At 38.1% G+C, this 27,519-nt stretch overlaps 1 protein-coding gene across 3 annotated transcripts in view; it reads left to right on the top strand.

Annotated features, from left to right (window-relative positions):
- The window catches only part of BMPR1B (bone morphogenetic protein receptor type 1B), a 151,885-nt gene that overhangs the window by 106,896 nt on the left and 17,470 nt on the right, over positions 1 to 27,519 (top strand). For all 3 annotated transcript variants that reach the window (XM_032861412.1, XM_032861408.1, XM_032861404.1), the window contains 6 exons: positions 724 to 883; positions 10,325 to 10,427; positions 10,934 to 11,036; positions 21,857 to 21,953; positions 22,986 to 23,124; positions 26,917 to 27,109. In XM_032861412.1, the coding sequence (XP_032717303.1) occupies positions 741 to 883; positions 10,325 to 10,427; positions 10,934 to 11,036; positions 21,857 to 21,953; positions 22,986 to 23,124; positions 26,917 to 27,109 (778 nt within the window). In that variant the 5' untranslated portion in view covers positions 724 to 740. The remainder of the gene's footprint in view (positions 1 to 723; positions 884 to 10,324; positions 10,428 to 10,933; positions 11,037 to 21,856; positions 21,954 to 22,985; positions 23,125 to 26,916; positions 27,110 to 27,519) is intronic.

Genomic DNA, 27,519 nt, shown 5'->3' with positions numbered 1-27,519 from the left:
AAGTCTAATTATGAACTCAGAAAATCTGTCTCTAGAGATCGTGTCTACTATCGTATCCTGTCTTCCATTCAAAATGTACAACCATTGCTACTATAACAGAAAGGCACTTTTCAGGTAAAAGCTGATGGGGAAGATGTATTGTTTGATGTATCTTAGTGATAACTAAGTTTTCATCTTCCTACCAATTTTGCATATTGAATATTTCTAACAATTTCCTCAAAAATAGATGATACACCTAAAGTAAAGAGACTGGTAGTAAGACAGTTTTAGGGCCCAAACAATCTGGGTTTAAGTGCTGGCTTCATCATTTATTAGCTGTGTGCAGATCACTTAAACTTTGAGTCTTTATTTTCTCATCGCAGGTGGGAATGATATTTACCCATACCATTACCATACAGAGTAGAGATGATCTATATACTAGTGCTTGTTGAGCTCATTGTATTCAATCAAATACAACTCTTAAAATTTATTGTATACGATGCTATCCTCAAAGGGTTATGAGAATTTCTGTACTTTATATGAGACATATATTACATAATTATAATAATTATATAAGTAACAGTTATATTGAGCATCAAAATCTTTAAAATAACTGCTTTATATTTAAATCTTTAAGTCTCATAAATACTTAATATTTTGTTTAATCTCATTGTTCCTTTAAGTAGAAGACTTTGGCTGGGTTATCCCACAGATACTTAAACTCTTACTCTTTGTTCTTTTCAGCAAATTTACTTGATAACATGCTTTTGCGAAGCTCAGGAAAATTAAATGTGGGCACCAAGAAAGAGGATGGTGAGAGTACAGCTCCCACCCCTCGTCCAAAGATCTTGCGTTGCAAATGCCACCACCATTGTCCAGAAGACTCAGTCAACAATATTTGCAGGTTGGTCATATGAATTACTTAAATCTCATTTTAACAAAGATTCATGCTTTTTTGACTATGGAACTGTAGGCTGATATTTTCTAAAAACACATTTTGGGGAATAGTGCCTGACTCCATTGCCTCTCAGAGCTGTGCCTGTGTTTGGAAAAGTATTAGATTGCATTTGGGCCTGAAATGGTGTTCTGAGAGTCTCCTTCCTTGCTGCAAATACCACACATGTATATAAACATAGAACACAAGTCCCAGGCTTGGGACAAATGTCAAGGAGCAAAAACCAATTGTTTTCTTTCAAAAAAACTTGTCCTCAAAATAAATTCAGTAGCAGGTGGTGTCAGATGTGTGAGGATTTTTATTTGTTTTAACCATTCATCATATCAATGGTGGTTAATCTTTTGGAAAGAACACGTGAGTCGTTACGAATATTCACTGGCTCTGGGAAGCGGTATAGTGAGAGAGCCCACATGATGAGCCTACCGGAGGTTAGGAAAGGCATTGTCAGAGTAATAGGCAATAAATTCCTCAGTGGATAATCAGATTTGTATCAAGACTTTATTTGAAACTGGACTATTTACTGCTTTCTTTCATACACATCTTAATGCAGCTACATCCATTCTGGTGGACACTGTCGCCTGCCTTTACACCCCCCATGGGGACAGCAGTGGGTAAAGAGGTATAGTGCAATGAGGCCAGTGTGCCCAGGGAGACATGGCAGAATAAACCAGACAAGTGCAGATCTCAAGAGTTAAAATGGCAGGAAAGAAGAATCTCCGTCAAGAAGGGTAATAGACCCAAATGGGAAGATGGGCTGCTGGGTTTGAAGTCCAGGCAGAGTATCTGAGCAATCATTTGGAGCCTCTTTACCCAGGAAGGAGCATGAAGCTGAGCTGAATGCTTTTTTTTCTTCCTGAGAAAGAAAGCATATATCATGAGATATATATAGCTCAAGAAATATGTATTAACTGAATGACATGGAAGAATGTTGGGTGTATTCATAAATACATATCTCCTTTAATCAGCAAAACAACTCAGCATGGTAGGGCATGCTTATTTCTTAAAATTAGCTGTAAGGAATTCAGGGCCCAGAGAAGTCTAGTAACTCAACTCTTATATGATAGAAAAAAGTTGGGATCGCTGAGTCTCGTGCTGTGGAAAAATGATTCCAGAGGTCAGACGTATTTCCTGGGAAACGCTACCTATTTGTAGTACATGGCAAAAATATTAGGAAAATGTCAAAGTATTCTGAAGAAAATATTGTCAGGAGGAAACATGCTAGGGAGATATTTTACTGATTTTCCTGAGTGTGTAGTAATTAAGAATAAATCAAGGTGCATCATTTAAGCTGTAGTTCTGGTGATCATATGTGTAGACCTTCTGAAATTATCCCAACTTTAAATATTTTGTCCTCTTGTCTCTGTTGGCCACTGGAGTGTCTGTCCTGCATTGATTTGGAAGAAAGTGATTGGACAGGGCTCACTGCAGCGCAGATGCTGTGTGTGGGAAGGAGAAGGTTGGTATGTTCAAAGAAGACTGGTTTTCCTAACATGCAGGGAGCAGGAGGAGGTGTGGCTGTAGTGGAGTCTGGAGCCGAGAAAGATGACCCATGGCCTGGTCGGCTCTATTAAGAATGTTCATTTTATACCTGGAAGCACTGGGAGGCCATGGAGGGGCATTGGTTTCAGCAGGAGTAACAGTAGTATTGATGAGGATTTCAGAAGGACAGTTGATGTGAGAGAACATGATCTTGGACTCAGGTGGTGCCGACGCAAGAGGGATGCGCATGTGTTGGGGAGCTATGTAGAAGGAAAGTTTTACGTTGATGAACTACTTGTGCGAGGGGCCCAAAGGGGCTTCACAGGTTGTTGGATGTACATTGAGTTGTACAGTGTACGCTTTTAATGAAAGAGGACAGAGGGGAATAATTAAGTTCCAATTTGGACATGCTGAGTTTAAGGTTTTTGACACCTGCAAATGGAGACACCAAAGAGTTGGCCATGGGAAATGGATCTGGAGCTGGGATAAGAGTTTGGGGGTAGAGTCTAGAGTGAGTAGAACATGAGTTTTTGCTGTGAAACAACCTCAAAATCACATCGACTCACAACTAAAGATGTTTATTTTTTTCATTCCTGGGTCTACAAATGGGCTCCAGCTGTGCTGGGCCCTGCTGGATTGGGTGGGCTTGCTTGAATTCAGGCCTGTTCCACATGTTTGTTCATCCTTCTTGGACAAGAAGCTAACCAGGGCATGTGCTTTTTAACTTGCCTGGAAAGGAGCAACCTCTTGTTCTTGTAACATGTCCTCTAGCATTCCACTTAACCAAATCAAGTGATACAGTCAAGCTCAACTTTGGAGAGAAGCCATGGCTTGGGCGGGGCATGAAAAATTGAGTACAGTAATAGAACAATCTGGTAGACCAGAGTAGGACTGAACCTTGAGACATTTAATGCTTGGGTCAAGGAGGCTCTTCTCAGAAGATTCAGAATGAACAAAAAGCAGTGAGTATGGTAATCGTTGAAGCCAGGTTTACAGAGGGAGGCAGTAAGGTCAGCTGTGTTGGATGCTGTTAGAGGTCAAGTCGGATAAGAACCAAAATCTGGCAGTCATATTTATTGGCCTTGATAACTGCAGTTTAGAAATACGTATTCCAAAGTCCTGAATTCCTGACCATCACCCAACCCCTGAACTTGATCTCAAAGGAGTGAATATTCATTCTTGGGTAAAAGGCACATCTTTTTTGAGAACAAGATGTTAACTCCATTTGAGTTTCCTGTAAGCTGAGATCAGTTGTGTGAGGCACAGGGGCTGCTTTTGTTCCTGGGCCCCGAGACCTAGAATAAATTCAGGCCTCCATTCTTGTAAGCCCATGATGTACTCTTTTGACTTGCAACAATCAGTACTTCTCATGCTGTTTCTGGTAAAATATAACCCCCGCCCCAACCACAATCAGCTGCATTGATACTTTTCTAAAGTACAATAAAAATGAATTACTAGAAAATAAATTTAAAAATCTTTATAAATTGTATGTTTAAATTTTTCTATTTTTCCATTATTGAGATTTAGTAGAGCTAAGTTTATTGCTATGCAAGTTTCCACTTCTGTATTAACTGCTCACAGACCAGGAACAAGCGATTTGCTGACCTGCAAGGGAATACACTTGGAGTAATATTGCATTCAGTCTTGCACTCCTAGGTAAACCAGTTCTAAAGACCAGAGTATGCTTTGTTGAGGCTTAGATACGGGCTGGTTCAAGCTGTGTGGCCTGAGGCCTTGTAGTAAGCAGTTCTTAGCCAATCTGGTTATTGTAGGTAGGTCTCAGGCACATTACCACTCCCATGTTCCTAGACAGAATAATCTTAAAAAGTGGCCTGAAACAAGAGTATATCCTCCTTAAAAGAGATTCCGAAATTCCATCTGATAATTCAGAAAAAATGTGTAAAGTTTAGAGGGGTTTTATAGTCTTCATAGCAGCAATCACGTTACCTGCCAACACCAAGTCTAGACTCATTCTTTGCCTTGGTTCCTACCTGATGCAGGTGTGTCTCCTTCCAAAATCCATGCCATTTCTATTGCCTCATGGTGTACATGTTAGAGAATGTAGCACAAATATGCTGAAGAAAGTATTGGAACCTTTTTTAATATCCACAATTCAGAGTGAGGGGGAAGCCACTACTCCATTTCTATTTCCAAAGGGAAGGGGTGAATCCTTCCCATTCCATTTCTAGATTAATTCCTAGGACCTGAGACTATCACTACACACCCTTGAATGCTTCAAAGTCTCCTGCAGTAACTCTTTACATGACTTTCACCATGCCTGTGTTTTGTCTTATTTTCCAGTTTTCTTTGTCCATTTTTTTTTCTCTATATAGTCTACTCCTGCTTTATATATCCTTCCCTGTCTTACTTGGACTTGGCCTGTGATAGTCATCTTTGTTACTCCTCATCACCTCTCTCAAGTTTACCCAGTCACAGAAGTCTATCCATTTCTAAAAATTATTTTTCATTCTTTTTCAGAGATGATTTTAAATATGCTACCATTTATCTTACTGGGTTTTACCAAGAATTCTGCCTGGACAGTTTTCAGGGTTTACAGGTATAATAAATCACATCAGATGTTTGCACAGAGGGTGCGCATGTGACAGCAGGCTGCCTAAATGAAGAATTAGATGAGTCTCCCGACTGTACCTTGAAGAGTCAGAGTGGGAAGAAGGGAAAGCTTAGGGGCTGGGAGCCTTTTTATAAAGTTTGCATTACCCAAGAGTTTTAAACCCCTTGCTGAATGTGATGATGTGAGTTTTCAGACAGGTGCTCCCTAGCTAAGATCTCAGAACATTTAAAGTGCACGCTCTTCTTCTCTGTTTATACATCTTCCACTACATCCGTTTTATTCCACTATTGCTCAGACTGTCTGAATATTGAGCTTGATGATCGTTTTAAGAACCATTGAAGACTTTCAAGCAGAGAAGGAAAATGCAAGATTTCTCAGCAAGTATGCTGTACAGAGTCCTTCCGAGTCTAGCGAGAGGGGACAGGTAGGCCTGCTGGAAGGCTTTCAGAGCAATTGAAGTGAGAGACAGAGAGCATCTGCTCAAGGTAGTGGAGGTGAGACGATATAATTGCTGGATTCATATAAAAATGGAGACAAATTCAGAAGATCTTTCCCCTCATAGAAAAAAATGAACAAAATGCCAAATCACTTGGTGTGGCTGCTAGAGAAGGGTGTAAGGTAGTTACACATTCTTGACGATAAAGTAAAAGACATTTCTCATGTTGGAACTTTACTAGCAACCTAACTTCATCTGCCTGTAGAGATAGGATGTCTCCAAGGAAAACCAGAGATGGGGAGCAGTAGTGGTCCTATATGTTTTACCCTCTTTCCCTCACTACCATGGGAATCCGCCCACCTAAGATGATAAGGAAAAAAACAAATTTTGGGATTCTATTACTTTGATAATTACCAATGTTCAACATTCTTTGCTTTTTTCCCAAGTCTGTAGAAAACACTTTGACTAGCTTATGATTTCTATCCTTATTGCTAGAGGTGGGATGACTTGGTTTCTCCTAGGATCATAGCATTCATAGACTATGAGCTCCCTCAAAGCAAAGACTACATCTTCCTTAGCTTGTGTCTGAGCATCTAAGTCTGCCTTAATTGTCATGTGCTGAATAAATATTTGTCAAATGAACTACTGTTAGTAAAAATCTAAGCAGCTTTCACTATTTTAGTTGACTAAAATTTACATGATTTATTAACTGCTCTAAACTTTGTATGAACCTTTGAGATTATCTGTGACAGAAAATTTAAAAAACTTTATTTCTCTTGAAGGTGAAATAGGTATTTTAGAAGACAGAATGTTCTCAAGGACTGATTTTAAAATCTACTTAAAATCAAACAGTCTTTCCAATCAATTGTGGCTGAAACTAAAAGGAATTTAAAAGAAATTTAGGAATTCTAATATTTCTTGCATTCTGAAATAAAATTGGAATAAATATTGATCAGTCAAGAGATCTATACTCCTTGTGGGCAGAGAGATCCACTTCAGCAAGTATCCATATATATAATTTATTTCTGTCAAGAGCAAAATTTTAAACTACTCAGTAAGTAATTTATTTGATAATAAAAAATATTTTAATGATGCTTTAAGACTTCCTGTCACCCTGATTGAGCAGAACAGTTAAACTCCTCTTAACTAATACTTAAAAATTATTTTATAGTGAAATTCATCTTTATGAAGATCTAAACTAGTTAGAAAAAAGTTCTACTGTAGTCCCTTCTAAACTGTGTGGTCGTGTGTGTGAACAACCCTAGCATCTGCAACAGGGAATCATAACGTCTTAGTGGAAGAATAGAGGGAAAGGGACCACGTTGTGAGTAAACCTTATAAACACTTGATTCCCTGAAACAAAACAATCAAGAGAGCAGCTTAGGTAAAGATTCTGGTGGTGCAACTTTAGACATTTATGGAATTAGCTTCTGATTATCCTTCAAGAATCATGGATGAATTGGAGTCCAAGAGGCAGTTTATAAACCCAGTTTGACTACAAATGAGAAGAGTGCAGGTTCTGGTTGCATATCCATCCCAGACTTTGAGCCCCGTGTACCTGTTTCTTACTTGCTTACTTGCTTCTTACTGAAAATGTCTGGAGAGAGCTAACTCCCTAATGATCTCTCTAGATGTTTGAGGCACATCTTTGCTTTTGGAATATTGGGCAGATTCAAGGCACCCTCTGACGGTTTTAACAAAAGTACATCATCAGTGCTTTGACCTCACCTGACCTATAAATTCTGAAATGCTTTGCTTTTTCATAAATTAACATGATGCTGAGAGGCAGTCAGTGATGATGTCTGATCTCCTTGGTAGGCAACTATTCTATTTTGTTCATTACTTGTCTTTACCTGTTAATACAGGGGCAGCATTTTTGAAATGTTACATTAATTTCTTTTTTTTTAAATTCATTTTCACTACTGTAACCAAATGGCATGCCTTTGTATACATCTCACTACTCTCAGTTTTGCTTAAAATGATTTCTACTTGTGTTTTCTTCATGAGGCTTCATTTCTTCTTGTTACTTTCAACACAGTGGGAATGATGAGGTAATAATAATCAATATAAAGCATTTAAAAACTAAGATTTAACGTGGAAGCCAGGAGCAGAATATTCAAATAAGCTGGTGCCAGGGCTTAATTGCCTTTTGTGACAGTCAGCAGGCATCTCTTAATGGAGGTAGTTGAACAGCTTGGACTCAGGGACACAACTTGGTTTTACGTTTGTGTTTGCTCAAGAATTTCAAGTTCTCAAGTGATTCTTAAGCTTCTGTAATTGTACTTCTCCTTTCGAGTTAGTGTCTCTTGCTAGCTAGTAGTTTCAGTGAGAAGCTTATAAATGAATTTTGCTTTGCTTTGTTTTGTGCCTGGGTGGCTCAGTCAGTTAAGTGTCTGCCTTTGGTTCAGGTCTTGATCCCAGTCCTGGGATGGAGCCCTGCATTGGACTCCCTGCTTAGCAGAGAGCCTGCTTCTCCCTCTCCTTCTGCCTGCCCCCACCCTGCCCTCTTTCATGATTGCTCTCTCTGTCTCTATCATGAACAAATAAAATCTTAAAAAATACTATTTTTGCTTTGTTGCCGAAAATATGCACTTGAAATTGTTCTCTAACCTTTCTGCTTCTCCAACTACATATTTGGTTTCTGTCCCAGTTGTTGACTTATGGGACACTGACTTTTCTCCAGGACTTTTCTCCTCCTCCACACTCTTTGTATTTTTAGCCCCAGCCCCTTTGCAGACAAGGGAGTGTATTTTTTTTTTTAAGATTTTATTTATTTATTTGACACAGAGATCACAAGTAGGCAGAGAGGCAGGCAGAGAGAGAGAGAGAGAAAGCAGGCTCCCTGCTGAGCAGAGAGCCTGATGCGGGTCTCGATCCCAGGACCCTGGGATCATGATCTGAGCCAAAGGCAAAGGCTTTAATCCACTGAGCCACCCAGGCACCCCCAAAGGAGTGTATTTTTAAGACTTGAATTTACTCTCCCTAATTTTTTTAATTTCCCAGGACATTTTTGGAGTGACTTGACCACAGCTTAACCAGTTTTTTATTTTTAATTTTCTTTTTTTTAAAATCCTTATGAGTGTGTTTCCATATATTCAGATTTTGAGGAAGGGGAACTCATAAATAGGGAGAAATTAATCTTTTTAGATTTAACATATTGTATCACTTTTTCTAGCTCTGTGAATTCCTAATGTCAGAAAATTAAGAGGCGCCTGGGTGGCTCAGTGTGTTAAGCCTCTGCCTTCAGCTCAGGTCATGAGGGATATAAGGAATAAAAAAAAATTAGAAAAAAAAATATCTGCTCATATTGTTTGAATTTCTAAGGGACAGCTCTTTTATTTATTGTCTTCAGTGTTTACATGCTTCAGATTTTCTTAGCAATTTCAATAAATTGACTAAAAAGCCCCCTAAGAATTCAGAGCAAGGGCTGTTCAGAGGCAGTCTTTCTTCCATGACAGTATTCATGCATTTGACCTCAGTCTAATGAAGAGATTTATCAGTGGTCCCTCCTAGCCATTCATTAGTGTATTTGAACTTTGCCAGTCTAGTTCTTAAAAACTGAGGTATTTTGGATCACTTGAGGGTTATAAACTGAGTAAACAATTCTAAGGGTGTTGATGATAACTGGAGGGCTAATGTATGGCAGAACGCTGCTGCCATGGATACCGAATAGACAAGCCCACAAATCACAGCTAATGCCCTGCTCAGCACTTTCTTCCCTTGACCTTTCAGGACGATGCTGCCGTTGTCTGTCTTGGACACTGAGCAAGCATATGTATGAGAAAAAGATGGAGATATAATTTAGTATTTTAATTCTCAGCACATGCAGTAGTGGTGGGTGACTAACATTAGGAGTCTGCTGGCATTCATCACCCTAACTTACGAAGACAGTGAAGTCGGTTTATCAATAGGTCTGTATGTCAGAGTTATTGTTTTCCAGATTTGGCCCCAGGAGAGGATAGCGCAAGATGGGGGGATGGATGAAGCAAGAGGTCCTTGACTCAAGGCCTGATTCTGTTACCATTTTTTCTGTGGCCCTGTACACGTTTATTAGACTCCCTGCCTTTAATTTCCTCATCTTTAAACTAGAAATAATACTACTTTCTTTCCATTATTGTTGGGAGGACTAAATGAGGTAGAATAAGTAATTTTTTTAAATCTAGAAAGCCCTACATAAATTTAGAATTTTCTTTGCTTTCCGTGGTCCTGTTAAAACCCCTTCTTTCTGTTGTTCATCCTCACCCCACCCCCCAGTATAAGCTCTGCCTGTTCACAACAGAGCTTGATGTTTCTTCCATATGACAGATCAGCCCCAAAGCAGAGGGATCAAATGGTAGAATCTTAGCTGGGTTATGCTGTGCTGATCCCAACTCTTACCTGTCTTTTTCTGGTGCCTTAGCGAGAAGTTTATTTCATTTGGAGCAAATAGAACCAGCATAAATGTTCACCTGCATGGAGGCAAACCCCTACTGGGCCTCTCATTTGCTGTAAGGTTCTTGAGAAATTGCTCAAGCTCTCTGAGCCTCATTCAAAGATGAGCATAATACTGCCTTCCTCATGGAGTCATTTTCCTGGATGTGTGGAGGGGATGTCTACGGAGGACCAAAGCAGGTGTTCAGTAATTGGCACATATAGTTATTAATGGCATATATTACATGGAAAGTTGGCTCCTTCTTTCTCACAAGTTTCTAGACAGAGAAGATATTACCAAATGTTTTATGGTTATTAAATCAAATTTCACAAAAGGAAGTTTTGGAATTCTCCTAACAGATTGTAACCTGTAATGATGATCGACTTTGTCCTTATACGTAATAGAACAAATGACAAACATGTTTCTTTCCCCCCAGACACACACACACACACACACACACACACACACTTACTTTGCCTGTTTGGTCTTTAGCACAGATGGATATTGTTTCACAATGATAGAAGAAGATGATTCTGGGATGCCTGTGGTCACTTCTGGATGTCTAGGACTAGAAGGCTCAGATTTTCAGTGTCGGGTAAGGAAGATAAGTTGATTCTACTTTGTAACCTTTCATTGTCAGCTTTCAGTCAGGTTTCACATTAGATAAAACAATTGCTTTTCTTGACTAGCCTGTATTTAGTAAGTTGGAAAGTAATTTGAAAATTCTTTCATTGGGCCAATTCTGCCTTCATTTCAAAATCAAACATGGTTAACTTCTTGCGTTAGTGATTCATTTGATTGTCTTGCTCAGATTCCAGTTTAGTTAATTGCATTAATCCAAGCCTTCTTCCTCAGTTTATAACTATGTGCCCTGGCTCTTTAAATGCAATAGTAGTTTTGTTGAAATGCAAAGCTGCAGTAAGATAATACATGGGAAATTTAAGAGCAATTTCCTAATAGAAAACAAAATATTCAGGATGTTTGAGAAAAATCATCAGAATTTTAAGTGAGCTCTCTAAATAGTGTTCTTTAAAAAGCTTTCGATTATGTAACTTTGAAATATAGGGGGCTCCACTAATCGCTGTTTGGGTTCAACTTTAGGACACCCCCATTCCTCATCAGAGAAGGTCAATTGAGTGCTGCACAGAACGGAATGAATGCAATAAAGACCTTCACCCCACCCTGCCTCCCCTGAAAACCAGAGGTAAGGAGAGAGGAATGCTTGGGGCTGGGAGGGCTTTAGGCACAGAATTGCTCTGTCCTCCCTAAATGAATGCACCTGTATCATTTTCCTCTGCTGGGTTAGGGGACTGAAGCAATAGGACCTAATTCAAGTAGTTCTTGGAAAAGTACTCTTATGTGGCTTCATGCTTGAGAATCTTATTTCTTTAACTTCTCCCCACTTCCCTGTAAAAACTAGAGGTCCTAGAGCTTGTAGTATGTTTCAGGAGCATGGAGGAGGGAGACGGCATTTTATGCTTACCTCGAAGTGTTATTCAGAAGTTGCACTTCAGTCAAAAACTGCAGTGAGGCTAAGGTGCATTAGAGAAATAAAGGACCAAATTGGGTTATTTGCCAGATGCATTTCCTTTTGTCTGTGCTAGAGTAACTACATTTTAGTCAAATCATGTATCAGTATATTGATAGGATGGGAAAGATGTCTAGAGAATTTAATTTAAAAACTTATACATTTAAGTGTTGCTCACTGAATAAAAGACAAATACTGTAACCTGAAAGACTTTTTGTTAAAAACTACTCCTATGTTTCCTTTCTTCTCCTTGCTCTCACCACGGAATAAATGACTGGGATTGTCACAGAGTCCTAAAGCTTAAGTCTTATATAAGTGGTTTAAAATGATTTCTCATGATTGATTTTATTTCTTGAGAAAATCTTCCTAATAAAATATAATGACATTTCATGGTTTTGATGATAACATTTTATAACACTTGTTTCTGCTGAAGCCTAGAAAGCTTTAAAGGATTCATTCATAATAATTCACATAAAATATTCTGTTTCCAGTCAGCATAATAGTAGGCATTAGGGATACAGAAATGGATGAAGAAAATTCCTGCTCTCAAGACATGCCTACTGGGATGTGAGAAATATGTAAATATTTAAATTATATTTGGTCAGGAATAGCTTAGTAGAGTTAAATTATAAGTGCAGTAAACAGGTCAGTGGTTTACTCTACTTGGGGTGGGAGGATGTCAAAAGAGCTTCATAGAAGTGACACGAACAGACTTTAAGGGTGAACAAGAGTTCCCTAAGTGGGTAAGACAGGAATAAAAATTAAAAAGAAAAAATTATAATGGCTAACATAAGCCAAGTATTATTATCAGTATCACATAAATTAACCCATTTGAGTCCCACCATAGTCCAAAGAGGTACCCAGAATTATTCCTTGTTTAAAGATGAGGAAATTGGGGGCACCTGGGTGGCTCAATCCTTAAGTGTCTGTCTTCGACTCAGGTCATGATCTTAGTCCTGGGATTGGAGCCTTGCCTCAGACTCTGCTCATCGGGGAGTCTCCTTCTCCCTCTCACTCTCTGTACATGAGCTCTCACTCTCTCTCTGTTCTCCCTCTCACTCTCAAATAAATAAATAAAATCTTTAAAAAAAATGAGGAAATTGCAGCATAGGGAGTTTACCTAATTTTCCCAAATTTGCACAGTCTCTTAGTAGTGGTGACTCTAAACAGAGGCAGTAGTGAATGCAGAGGTTCGGTTTGCAATACTTGAGAGGCATTTGCAAAATACAGGCATAGCAAACAGCATAGCTGATTGGAGAAAATCTCGTAATTAAGTTGTCTAAAAACCTCATTATTTAAAGTAGGTCTGTAGATCTGCTCATTAGTATCACTTGGAACTCATTAGAGATGTGGAATCTCGGGACGCCTGAATGGCTCAGTTAAGGTTAGGTGTCTGACACTTGATTTTGGCTCAGGTCATGATCTCAGGGTTTGAGATAGAGCGGGGCGTGGAGCTCCATGCTGAGAGTGGACCCTGCTTAGGATTCTCCCCATTCCTCTCCCCCTCCCTCCAACTCGCTTGAGCTCTCTCAAATAAATAAGTAAATAAATAAATAAATAAAAATTAAATAAATGTGGAATCTCTGGCCCACCCCCTACTACCAGACTTACTTTTTAACGGTACTCCTCAAGTGATTTGTATGCGCGTTACAGTTTGGTTAATACTTTGGTGGAAAAAAGTAGGACCTTTAGAGGATATCGCTAGCACACTTGTGCCTCACCATGTGAGTTTGATAACACCTTGTTCAAAGAGAAGTCTGATGTCAAATTGCTGTAAAGTTCTAAATGTTTACTTTCAGGTTTCCTAGGCATTTCCTTGTGGACCAGTTGCAGAAAGTTGGTGGTCTATAGACACTGTTTTGAACAGCACTGGTATAAGGGCTCACGTATTAGGAATGGGGGAGGGAGGAGGGTAGGAAGTGGCTGGATGTGAAGGTAGAAGTGTTAGATTTTAGGATCTCTTCCCTCCAGGGGAAAAGGTTGCTTACATGAAAGTGAAGGTGCTGAGTTCTAGAAGTTGAAGTAGGGTTTAGGAAAATTCGGTTTCTTCCTATTGCTGAGAGGGCTGCAGTGCGCATATTGTCCTGTAGATGGAGCCAGATTCTACTTAGCACTAAGCAGATGAGGGACTGTTCTCTGAGGAGGTTGAGAATGTAGGGACTTTTAAAAATAGTCGAATAAGTCTCTAGAGAACAGAGTGAAGAGGCTTTGAATAGAAAGGCAGCAGCATAATCCTTGTTTTAGAGCAGTATGGGAAGGAGGACGTAGGGATGGTTGATGCAAAATGCTGAAAATTATGAAAGGTGGTAGGCATGGGTGGAGTTTAGTGGCATTAAGATTTACTGCTCTGAACTTTGAGGATCCCAGGTAGTCCCTAGGCGAGTTCTCTGCATATCCCATCCGTGCAGTCATTCTGGGGTCCAGTTAAAAGTCCCTGCAGGCTGCAGTCTGAGAATGCTGGCATTTTTTTTTTTTTAAAGATTTTATTTATTTATTTGACAGAGATCACAAGTAGGCAGAGGCAGGCAGAGAGAGAGGAAGGGAAGTAAGCTCCCTGCTGAGCAGAGAGCCCTATGCGGGGCTCGATCCCAGGACCCTGGGATCATGACCTGAGCCGAAGGCAGAGGCTTTAACCCACTGAGCCACCCAGGCACCCCGAATACTGACATTTTTTAACATAGCTCTACCATAAAGCTGCTGTTTCCTTTTTTTTTTTTTTTTTCCCTTTAACCTCCACCATAAACACTGCCATGGCCAGTGGTTTAAAAGAAGAGTGGGATAGGACAAGTTCGGGGCGGACACATCCCCTTGTGTCCTGTGGAGCCACTGCTTAATGGAAAGGGGCATGGGTGGAGGGAGTCAGAGTGGGGCCCTTTAGAGCTCAGAACCCAGGCTGATTTTCTGGCCTAAGGGCTATGAAAATCATTCTCATAATTGAGATATTTGCTAATGAGAATGGGGTGCTTACTTTCTATGGCTCTCTTTTAAGTACCTTATATATGCTACCTTACCGAATCCTCATAACCTGATAAGAAGGCATTGTGGTTATTATCCCCATTTCACAGACAAGGAAACAGAGGAACAGTAAGGTTAAGTACTCTGTGAAGGTTACCTAGCTAAAGTAGTAGAGAGGAAATGGGCCAGTGGTGTCATCTCACGGCATCTTCTTCAGAGACTTCTGAATGACGCTCTCAAAAAAAAAAAAAAAAAAAAAAAGTTTTCCTTTTGTAAGAGTGAGGAAACTCTAAATAAAATAATGGAAAATAATGGTTAGCCATGGCACCTAATAATCAATAAGCAATTTTACATTAAAGCCTTCTGTTTATTATATTTGCTTTGCTTTATTTATTAAATTAGCATTTTCTCTATTCTTAGGATATGGTATCAGGGGTTGCTCTCTCTCTCCTGTGTGCTAGCATGTGCTGGCTCATTCTTCCCCCTCCCGTCCTTCTAAATTACCATTTACTACGTCCCACTTGTGTGGTTGCCAGTGATTCTCAAACTTCAGATGCAACAGAATTCACCTGGATGGCTTATTAAAACACATACTACTGGCCCCACCCAGAGTCTGATTCAGTGTATCTGAGTGGGCCCCATTCATTTGCATTTCTCAGGAGTTCCCAGGTGTTGCTGATGCTGTTGGTCCAGAAACTACTCTTTGAGAACCCCTGTACTTAGCATTGCCTAGTAGATTATTATGTATTATTATAGCAGATTCATTATAAATCTGTATGTCAGATGACTAGAAAGTAGAGACCTTTTCAGAAGACTAGAAAGGTAAAATATCCAGCTTGCCATTTTGGTGGTGGTTGTTCTTGTTCTTACATAATTGCTCTTCCAAAAAAGGTAAATGAACAACCACACTGCAAAACATCTGTATTACTAGATACTCCATAACAGCTTAGGCGAGGTTTCATTACTAGAGATCAGAGAAGTACTAAGTATAGCGGTAAAAACCCACAAATAAATTGTCCTTATTAAAAACAAAATCTTTTCTACTAATCTAGAATTTTCTCAGACTCTTTTTTTTTTTTTAACTTAGGTACATTTAGCAGGAAATTAGAGATATACAATCTCATGCAACAAGTACTTATCAACATGTATTTATGTCCTTGAAATTTCATTTGTCATCTTCTGTTTTGAAAGAAAAGGTGAAGGGCAGCCAGTACACCGTTTAAATTCTTCGGTGAATACTGGTCTTCCTTTTGCTTTTGGTTATTCCCTTTCAGCACCAGAAAAGCAGAACATCCTAGGATAACGTTCTTTCTCTCAAAGGCAGAAATATGGAAAGTTATTAGATCAAATGCAGCACCTTCACATAGACAGTAAAATATGATCTGAGCAGCCCGAGTAACACTGCAGCTGGTGCTAAGAGTCGGAAGCAATGTCTGTTTTGATGGAAAGGCTTCTAGGGAAAGGTGGTGCTGCCGTGCTGTCTGGCTTCTTGCCTGCAGAGCTGATCAGGGCACCAGAATGCTGGGAGGAATGATGTGTGTCTGGACTCTCAGCATCAGATGGTTTGACCAAGATACTGTGAGTAAAATGCTCTCTTGGAATTGTGTGTAGGCAGGAGAAATTGATGAGAGTCCCCCCCCTCCAAGTGACTTATTTTTGTTTAATTTTTTTTTTAAATGAGCACTTTTAGAAGTGAACGGTGTTGAATAGAAGTTGTTGCTCTATTAAATGGGATCCTCTAATTTGGCTTTTGTAAAAACAAAGAAAGTTTATATGGTTTTTTGAAATGGACATGTTTGTGTGTTAAAATAGAGTAATTCCTCATATATACTACCTATATACTTCATAGAAAATCTATCAGAAATAACATTCCGTTTTGAAATACGTTAATCTCCATGTAGTTTAAGTCAAACTACAGCACAGAACTTCCAGAGTTAAAATTTATCTTATTTTCCTACTCTGTTAAAAAGTATATCCCGAGCAGCTTACAGATTTGCTTTAAAATGCTGTTCCTTAGCTTAGATATTGCCGATTAGAAATCGAAGTCTGTAGATAAGTTATTTAAGCAATGAAACCTCTCCCTTGTTCGTCACAACACAGATAGATTGCGTATATAATAATGTCCAGAATGCAAAGATGCAAAGATGAGTTTCAAAATTTTCCATTTGATACATATATTATGCCTTTGGCAGTGTGAACCAATGCAGGAGAGTCTAGGCTTAACTTCCTTGCTGGAGAATAGCTCTAGCATGTCTTGGAATGTTTAGCTCCTAACTATTTCTAGGTAATTTTGTATTTGAGACAGATGAAAGGAATTTAGAAATAATTAGTCTTTTTCTTTCTCAATGGAACACAGTAATCTGGATATAAAAATTCTGTCCTCAGCATCATAAATACAGAGAACAACCTGGTGATTGCCAGAAAAAAGGGGATTGGGAGGATGGGTCAAATAGCTGATTGGGATTAAGAGACACAGAGTTCCAGTTACAAAATAAATGAGTCATGGGTATGAAAAGTACACTATGGCAGGTTTAGTCAATACTGTAACAACATCGTATGGCGCAGGTGGTAACTACACTTATCCTGGTGAGCACAGTTTAAAGGTCCAGAACTGCTGAATCACTGAAACTAACGTACATTGTATGTCACCTGCATGTAAAAATAAGAAAAAATAATAATAAAGTTACCATTAACAAAATCTGTCTTAACCAACTGTGTTTCCAAGAAATATAATCCTAAATATTTTTATTCAGGAAAATAACTAGAAAATTGTCTTTATTGTTACAGTCAATTTATTTATAGATGTTACTATAAGAAAGAATCCCAGTGTAAGATGAAAGTAATTACTTTTACAATATTCTTTGTTGACTAAAATCCTCTGATAAAAATATGCTTTTCAGGTGTTTTGTGCTTTATTAATTGAAAGATGTCTCTAATTTATCCATGATTATAATATTGAGAACACATGCAGAGATGTCTTTGGGCAATCTTATTTCCAAGATCTGTTCTAGCTACAGGGTTTTTTTCTTCTATTTCTTATTGCAATTAGGAACCGTCTTATGGCCTTATTAAACAAACAAACAAACAGAAAACAGTCCCTGCCATTTTTAACAGTTAGAAACTGCTTACTGATTAGAGAAGAGACAAGTAGTGACAGAATGCTATCTTGTTAAAAAACCACCGGTGATTCTCACTTGCTTCTAAGACTGAGCCAGACTTCCCTGGAGGCTTCTCTGTTCTACTTCCTTGAGCAGCTGGAGTGACAGCGCCGGTAAAAATCTGCTGTCCCGGAGAGAACTGTGCGCTCTGTTCTTTTCCTGATAGGAATCTGGATGGGTTCGCTTTCCACTTTCCGAGACTCTGGCAGTGACTTGAATGTTTACATTGTTAATGCTCTGAGCACAGGTAATGGCACATTAAAACATGACCAGCATGACCAACAGAAACAAAAGGTTTATTGATAAGGATCGCATATTCATGTCGGAAGACAAGGAGGCAGTAGATGAGGTTGCAGGGAATAGGGTTATTGGGGCAAAGAAAAGGAAAATGGGAGCTAATGCTAGCTTGAGGAAAAAACTATGTGATGCTTGAGGAAAGAATCCCTTAGATGCTTTCTAGTCTCGTTGCTCTCATAAATCAGATATCAAATAAGATGGGTGATACAGTGTTCTATGAATTCAGAGTGTATTCTGCTCTTACATGGAAAGTAAGAGGCAGTGAGGCTGAGAGGTTCAATGCAATTAATCACTTGGATGACAAAATGTTCTCTATGCAGATACTGGTTATCCATTGTGCTTAAGTGGTTAGTTCTTGCAGTTTTAATTGTATCCAGCATTCTCTCTCTCTCTCTCTCCTTTTTTTTCAAACTAAGGCTTTTTGCTTTTGTTATCCTTAAAATTGGAAACACGTTTTATGCGAAGTTTCCAGCGACCATGTTTGCACGTATGTGCACGTGCGCCGTGGCTTCTGTGCACCTGCCCGTGTGTAAACACCGCGGACTGGGCTCTCCCCCTCAGAGGGACTGTGCTCACCTGGGCTTTATTGCCTACAGCCTAATGGAGGGAAATTTTGTTAAACAGTTCATTAGATAAAAACCTTGGCCTCTTTAAGAGTCTGCAAATTATTTTCAGGATTTCCTAAGTAACACTTTCCAGACATGCATGTGCTACTTTATACAATCTCTGTGGTCTTTTGAGCCCGAATGGTTTTTTGGACCTGTCCAAAAAATGGGTCAAGGTCCTGAACTCCTTTTTATCTGGACCATTGGCACTGTTTATGAAGTTGTTGATATCAAACTGCTTTTCTTTAATGGCCTCTTACTTAGTCTTTTTGGAGGCAGACTACTTCCATTAATATTTTATAAGTAGTGTAGATCATAAGTAATTGTTAAACATATGTTCTAGGCTGGTAAGTAAATTACCACATTAATCGTAACAGGATTTGGACTTGGAATTTAGTATAAAGACCTGTGGATTTTAATTTATAACAAAAATCCAGATATTTTAAAGTAAGATTTATTTTCAGTTTATATGTTCATGGTAATTTCTTCATTTTGATAATTTCATTGCCATTTTGCAAAACAATGTCCTTGTTTTTAGGAAGTGCATCCTGAAGTGTTTATGGGTAGGAACATTATATCTGTAACTTCAAATGATCTACAAACCATCCATATAAATAAATATAAATATGAATGCAAATATATATATATGTATATATTTGTATATATATAGACAGACACACAGATACCCATACTGAGAGAGCAAGAGAATTACAAAGCAAATAAGGTAAAATTTTAAAAATGGTAATTCTCTGGGAAGGGCACATTAGAGTTCTTTATCCTTACAGGTTTTCTATAAGACTGAAATTATTTCAACATAATTAAAACATATGTTCACACTGATGGTGAAATAGAAACTATTGTAATCTTTTTTAAAGGATATTTTGACAAAATGTATGAAAAACCTTAAAATGTATATTCTTTGAATAATTATGCTTCTAGAAATCTAGATTAAGGAAATAATCACTGACATGTGCAGTGATGTACCTTTAAGAGTGTCCACAAAATTTTATATATTACAGCAAGGATGTATTATAGAAAAATCTTTACAATCTTCTAAATATATATTATCAGAAGACTCACTTTATAATTAGGATGTGTCTGTGTATATACTATGTGGTCTTTAAAACTCATGTCATGGGAAAAATTTATTGTTTTGGAAAATATTCACAATATTACCAATGAAAATAATCTAGCGAGCAACAGTGTTTTTTTTCCTAAGTTTTTTTTTTTATTGTGGTAAAATACACATACCATAAAATTTACTATCGAAATTTGAAGTGGATAGTCCAGTGGTATTAAATATGTTCATAATGTTATACAGCCATCACCCTCCTCCATCTCCATAGCTCTGTTCATCTTACAACCTGTAACTCTATACCCATTAAACATTAACTCCTCTGAGCTCCTGGCAACGACCATTTGGACCATTTTCCTGCATTGGGTGATAACTTGCCGGTATATTTCAGTTTTTCTGAATAAAGAGCATTTTTAGTAATCATATTACAGTTCTGTTTTCAATCTCCTATAGAAGTCCATGAAATACTATGTCATTTCATGTCCTGTGTCAGTTTATGTTTGGTCCACTTTTCCATATTTTAGTGGACCCTGAGATGTGTGTGATGTGACGTTTGTCATTTTCATTAACAACAACAACAAAAAAGTTGTATGATCTGTGCCTTTTTTATATCTTTTGTCTTTTGATTTTGACTACTCTAAGTATCTCATAGAAGTGGAATCATACACAATATCTGTCCTCTTATTACTGGCTTATTTCCCTTGGTATAATGTCCTCAGATTCACCATGTTGTAAAATATGTCAGAATTTACTTCCTTTTTAAGGTTGAACAGTAGTCCGTGCGTATATGTACATATACCATATTTTGCTTACCGTTCATCTGTCAGTGGACAATTGGTCTTCCTCCATGTTTTAGCTGTTGTGAATAAATCTGCTATGGACATGAGCGTATATAAGGCCGCCTTGTGGGATATTTTGCTAATAAATTTTTTTTTTCTGTTCATTGAAATGATACTGCAAAGGCATAGGTTAAAATGTTGTAATTTTCTTAAATAATGAGATGGTGGCGGTTTTATTGATTTCATTAGTTGGTGCTTTTTAGTTTCATGGGATATGTAAACTTTTGAGTGAAAAAAATATTACACTGGGGCTCGGTGTGTTAAGCCTCTGCCTTCAGCTCAGGTCATGGTCTCAGGGTCCTTGGATCCAGCCCCGCATCAGGCACTCTGCTGAGCAGGGAGCCTGCTTCCCTCTCTCTCTCTCTCTCTCTCTCTGCCTGCCTCTCTATCTACTTGTGATCTCTCTCTGTCAAATAAATAAATAAAATCTTTTAAAAAAATTGTTACTTTGAATAGGATAAGGTCCCCAGCCGAAATGTTTAGGTAGCCATGCACTTAAAAGTATACAGCACTGTTGGAAAATTTCTTATTCATAGTAACTGAAGTAATAAATTAGAGTAATACCTTTAAAAATTAAATAACAGTAATCACTTTCTCAAGGGTATATGGTGCCCATAATAAGAACACTGCTAATTCTGTTACTACATAAGTGCACCTGGTTTTAGGTCAGTTTTCTCAAAATATGTTTCAGAAACTCTTTGCATATAAATCACCTGGGATGATTATAAAAAATAAAATACTCAGAATAAAAATCTCTGAGGCTGAATTCAGCAAATATGCATTTGTATAAAGCTCTCCAGGTTACTCTTATTTATATGAAGCTTGAGAAGTCACGCTGCAGGTAAATCTGATTTGTCAAGAACTGGAGTTAAAACAACATGAATAATATTTAATAACTTGTTTTATAAAAGGATCACACAATAATTCTTTGAGTAGCACATGCCCATTCTTTTAAAATATGATGCAGTTTATGGAAAAGTTAACTATGTGGTTTTGAAAGGCATCTTTGTTTAAAGCAGTGCACGTCCATATATTTTGTATTCAGCAACCTTTGAGAAATCCTGTTGATTTGTACCCATCATAAGATGACTGTGTGTGTTTCATGTACAAAGAATATAGATCAGGATTTTTTGCCCAAACTCATGATATGGAACACTTCAGAAACCACATGAGAAAAACCTGTAAACCCATCAGCTGGATCTGAGATAAAGATGAACCACATACCTACATTTTGGAGGCCTTGATCCATTTTCATTTGTTCATACTCTGTACTTCTATTCTGTGTCAAGCCTGTTCCTTCCAGAGGGGAAGAAATGCATGCTCTTGAAACAAGAAACAAGTGCCTACATGAATTATGTTTCACACTAGTTGAGCTTCTAATAATTTTGAATATATGTGTATATATTTACTGTGCAATACACCATATTGTTCTTCTCTGTAAGCAGATTAAAAGGACCTGGGACATCTTGCATATGGGGCTTAGCCAACACTTTTAGGAAAGATTTGCTTCCTAATTTTCAAGTGAAAATATCCTCCGTATTATGGCTCCTCTTCTTTTTAATTTCAGATTTTGTTGACGGACCTATACACCACAAGGCCTTACTTATATCTGTAACCGTCTGTAGTCTGCTATTGGTCCTTATTATTTTATTCTGTTACTTCAGGTAAGTTTCCAACATCTAGATGTAGAATTTTGAGTTTAAAATATCGGCCTCACATGACTGTTCTACCAGTTAACGTTTTTCACCACCACTTTCTTTGACTTAATTAAATCTTAGATTTCCCTGTTAATATCAGTGGCTATTGATAGATATTTGTCTTAATGAAGCTGTCTCATTTCTGCTTCAGACATCAAAGTCACCCAGGTAAATTTCACTCTTAGGGAATTTAGGGTAGTTAAGGAATTCAGGATCTAGTTGTTACTAAGGTTTGATTCTGAGTGGAGAAATGGCCATGTTGAACTGAGAATCACTCCAGTAATCCCTTATTTCCCTAGCTAACAATTTCCTTTTAATATGGGAGAATTTTCAACTAATATATAAATTAGTTATTCAGATAAACTTGACTATTGAAGTTAAGTGACAGTTATGAATTATTTTCATACACCTAAGAACTTATTTTCTATTCTGTGATATATCAAGGACGTTTAAATTTTTACATTTGCTTTTTTTTAACACTCATTTATGATACTGTTCTGCAAGTAGGAGTTGATTCAAGTAAATTCATTTCTAATTGGAAGCATAATTATTGACAAAATGTTTCTGAAGTTGAAATTTATTTCATTTATTTATATTATTGCTTTATACATTGCCTGAGATGAGAGAGTTAGCTTTTATGTCTTCTGTAAATGCTAAATATTCATCTTTAATTAAACACCTTAAAGGGAAAAATTTTAGGGAATGAGTATTGAAGCTATATAGAAATATTTTTGGAATCCTTGCCAGCAAATAGGCCGTTGAATGGAGAAGAATTATAGATGGTTGAGATCAAGTAAAAACATGTAGTTGACTTAAAAATAGTTTAGCAAAATAATTATGATTTGTATTTTAGAAATGATAATGAAGGATAATGAATACTAAAAATTTATCTTCTTTTGTGCTAAAATGACATCTGCTGTGATTACTGTTTTATCTGCAGTGTTTTACTCCCATTGCTACAACTCAGTATCTTAATTACCTTCTTCTGTGCGTCTTTAGGTATAAAAGACAAGAAACCAGACCTCGGTACAGCATCGGGCTAGAGCAGGATGAAACGTACATTCCTCCTGGAGAATCCCTGAGAGACTTAATTGAGCAGTCTCAAAGCTCAGGAAGTGGATCAGGCCTCCCTCTGCTGGTATGAGAAGAACATGTCTCAAATTTAAAGGAAATGCCTTCTGAGAGGAAATGTGCATAACCACAGGGTTTCATTTTACTGAAATGGATAGGGTAGCAGACAAAGAGGAGCTCTGCGTAGTGGATTAGACATCAGATCTCAGATGCAGGGCTTCCTGATAACATTTTGACATACTGGGGGTAAGGTGATTGTTTTTTAATGTAAGTGTATGGTTAGACATTCTGATAAGGAGCAGATTAGAAAACAGTAAACGTGGGACCATCTCCCCTCTGTTTTCAGTAAGGATAGCATTACCAAACTTTGGCTTGGTGTTTGAAGGCAAAAGTATTACAATCGACTGGGATCTGAGTATTTCTACAGGGGAAGAATACCGCATTTCAGCTGGAGAGCTTATGTTTCAGGGCAAAGTCCTGGCTTTTCCATTCATGAGAGATTTAATTTTCTGATGGTCCGCACTGCCAACCTTGAAGAAAACATAGAACGCATCCAAGGCACTTGTTTTAATGAAAAAAGCATTTGGTTCCTTTATAGACCATGCAAAAAGATTGATGGGATGGAAAATAACAATTTTAATGGAACTATTTTCCTTCACAAACTCTTAAGATTGATTTTCCTCATTTTTTTTTTTTTTTAATTTTCCTCATCTTTATTGTCTGGTTCTGACTTTGGATATCATGTTTACTTGATTGTTTTGGTGACCTTTTATTTTAGTACTAAAAAAATTTTTTTTAATCTCAAGGCAAGAATTATAACTTTATTAAGATAGAAAACCTATATGTATTTAATGTATAGAAGTATGTATTTGGTGTGTGCAGCTGGAAGAGTTTGGGGATAAGTATACATTGATGAAACTATACCCCCAACTTATGCCATGAGCATATCCATAATCTGCAAAAGTTTCCTTCTGCCCTCTTTATTTTTTGTTCTTTTTTAATTTTACATGTAAGAACACATAACGTAAGATCTACTCTTTCAATTTTAAGAATACAATACCCTGCTACTGTTAATTGTAGGCACTATGCTGTGCAGCAGATCCCTAGGCCTGACCCATCTTGCATAAGTGAAACAATGTTCTCTTTGATTAATATGTCCTCGCTGGGTGATAGGACAGAAAGCAAGTAGTGAGGTAGTCATTACGAGCCAACTGATACTATGTAGGATGTAGATTTTTTTTTTTATGTAGAAGTTTTTATTATCAAATGTTTTTTTTTAATTTAATATATAGCAGATACAATTCTCACATTTAGAAACCTGGATTGTAATTTTTTTTTTTAAAGAAAAGTACAAATATGAATATCCTTTCTAGTATTAACAAATCAAATGTTTATGCTCTCGGAACTGAAACCTGCTTGTTTGCCAGTGTTTTCCTCCTTAGATGTTACGATAAGTCTCAAACCAAAAGTACACTTTAAATTTCTGAATATAATTTAGTGACACTTTTTATCTTTGAGATAAATTCCTAGTCTTTCAAGCGTTGCCAATTTCATTAGTACGTTCATTAAATTATAAGAAGATATATTATTGCTAGAAAAGAAGCAAATACAAAACTGTTTGTGTTAGGAAATGCTCCATAAATTTACATAAGCAATGCTTTGTAACATCTGTAAATTAAATATAATATTTCTGTAATAAATGTGGGAAGTTTCCTCTCAAGTCCGCAATTTAACTGCTAGCAGATTTGGCTCTCCTCTGCTTAGTGCTTAGTGCTCTTGATGCTTCTGTTCCCCCATTTAGAAAATGGAAATACACTGAACATTTCCTTGTATGGCATGTTTGACTCCTAAATTGTTCCTTACTTCCTTCAGACTAAGTGGCTGAATTGCATGTCAGCAATGCTTTTTGATTTTTTAATCCTTCTTTCTAGAAGATAACATTTAAAAAAAAAAAAAAAGATTTTATCTTTTCCCAAAAAGCTTCCAGTCTGATATTGGTGCTGTTAATGGCTCTGGCAGTGGTTAGTATTACCTCTTGAATTAATAAAATCATCTATTATGCAAATATAGGACCCACCGTCCCTGGTAGACATCTGCAGTAGGCATGCTAATGACCCCCCAAATGGCCTAATTCCTGGAATCTGCTATTTTACCTGGCAAAGGAGACTTACTGGCTGCTGGTCAGCTCACCTTGAGATGAGATTACTGTGGGTTATCTGGGTAGATTCAGTGTAGGTCACATAGTCCTTCAAAGTGTAAAAACAGAAGGAGACACTGCAGCTTTACTTGATGGGAAGCGCATCTCTGAGAAGAGTGCAATCCAGTTTTCTGAACAGATCTTCTAAGAGTTCTGTGCTAGGTTCCTTATATATGCTTCCCAAGTTAGGCCAGTTGTCATCAGGATTCAGCCATGTCAGTCATGGAGTTCTTCAGATATTTTGCTGTGAGTGCGGATGGGCTGCAATCGTATGTGAAGGGACATTTGACCTGCAGGCCACTTCCTTGCCTGTTTTCTCTCTCCTTGCTCTACCTCTCTGTAAGTCTTCACAGCGCTCTTCCAGCTTAACTTTCTCTCCAGATCTAACCTCTTTTTCCTCTACCTGTACAGTTTACATTCTTGACCTTGGCAAGTAACCATTTCACTTCATCGTTTAATTTTCAACAATTTCTTGCTGTTTCCCTCTTTTCATTTTATCTTCTGTTTCTTTACATATTGCATATAGTATCCCTTGGCATTCTATAGCTAAGAATTCCAGTATCTGTAATCTGATGGGGTTCAACCTCCCTGGGTTGTTTTTCTTGACTCTTATTTATGGTGGCTGTTTCCTTTTGATTTAAGGAATTTATTCTATGGGGTCTTCTTTTCCTCTCTCCCTTCCTTCCTTTCCTCCGAGTACTTCCCTCCCCATCCCTTCCTCCCCTCCCCTCTTCTCCTCTCCCTCCCCTTGCTAACCCTTTCCTCCCTGCCTTGGGGAATTTCCTGTATTCCTTTGTGAGGTCAATAATTCATCAGTTTTTTATTTCTTATATTTTACCATAATCAAGTTGTGTGGTGGCAAGTGTTCCTTCAAGGTATCTAATGCATCTGGCTGCAGTGGTGGCCAATAAGATTCTCAGGAGAGGATTTGTATTTGTTTTTGCTGAGAGCCATGGTGTGCTACCAACCTCTGGCAAATTTAGTGTCCCTCCATGGTCCCAGCTTCATGCTGAAGCCAGGTTCAGTTTCTTTACTTTTAAGGAGTTCAGGATTTCGATCCTGGATCCCAGTGCTGGTGTTCTTCCTCTCCCAGATAGCAACCTAGCTTTTTGCGGATTCTTAATGCTTACTATTCCCTGCTCTGACCTCAGCTCTTCCCTCCCTCCCTCTCCCCGCCCTCCCCCCTATCCTCCCCTTTCTACTGGGAGATTCCCTTTATTTTTGGGGTGTCCAACAATGCATTACAATTTTGTTTCATTGTATTTCATCCACAATCAAGTGCATAGTGGATGAGTCCCTTCACAGTGTCCCACTGCAGAAGTGGATGTGAAAAGTATTCTATTCTGCCAATGACTGTGAACCCATTCAGGGCTTTCTCCCCCCCCCCCCCCCCCGAATATTATAATAGGTAAGAGGAAATATTTAATGTGGAAGCAATAATTCAAACATTGAGAACCCACAGTCAGTTTCAAATACATTTAAAAGGGGGCAACATAAATGAATAAATAAATACAAGTAACGTGTCTATATAAAGAAAAACTACCAGCTAAATATATTTTGCGTGCAGTAATTGTGTCTTCTCTGGAGGAAAAAAGAAAGAAGAAGATTAAACAAATCTGTAGTGCTGTGAATACACTAACAGTGTGTTTTGGGATTTAACAGGTCCAAAGGACTATAGCTAAGCAGATTCAGATGGTGAAACAGATTGGAAAAGGTCGCTATGGGGAAGTTTGGATGGGAAAGTGGCGTGGCGAAAAGGTAGCTGTGAAAGTGTTCTTCACCACAGAGGAAGCCAGCTGGTTCCGAGAGACAGAAATATATCAGACAGTGTTGATGAGGCATGAAAACATTCTGGGTGAGTCGGTGCGGCAGTGTTCAGGGTTCCCTTGCTTTCCTCCAGTTTCTGTTCACATCTGCCCATGAACTCATCTGTCTAGACCTGTTATGAAATATATAGACGTTGGCTTCTTGGCCTAAGCCCAAGAACGTCACAAGCCTCTAATGGGAGACCTCACAGGAGGAATGACTAAGGCACTTCTGTGAATGATTCGTGGGCTGGAAATGGGCCGTGTTTTTCTTCAGGAACAGGAAATGCAAATGTAACACCAGCATTTCTTAGGGTTTCTTAGGGATTTGAAGGAGCACACAGTTAAATGTTGTGAAAAGTTCTAGAGGTTTTATCTGCAGGGTTTATATATAGCCAGAGTTTATATATGGAGAACTGAGTTAAAAAAAAAAAAAAATCTCTCAAGTTAGCAATGATGT

This window comes from Lontra canadensis, unplaced genomic scaffold (assembly GCF_010015895.1).
Source record: "Lontra canadensis isolate GAN:19392208 unplaced genomic scaffold, GSC_riverotter_1.0 scaffold1, whole genome shotgun sequence".
Classification (NCBI taxonomy): Eukaryota; Metazoa; Chordata; class Mammalia; order Carnivora; family Mustelidae; genus Lontra; species Lontra canadensis.
Note: the sequence above shows the minus strand (reverse complement) of the source record. Positions and strands in the feature narration are given on the sequence as shown.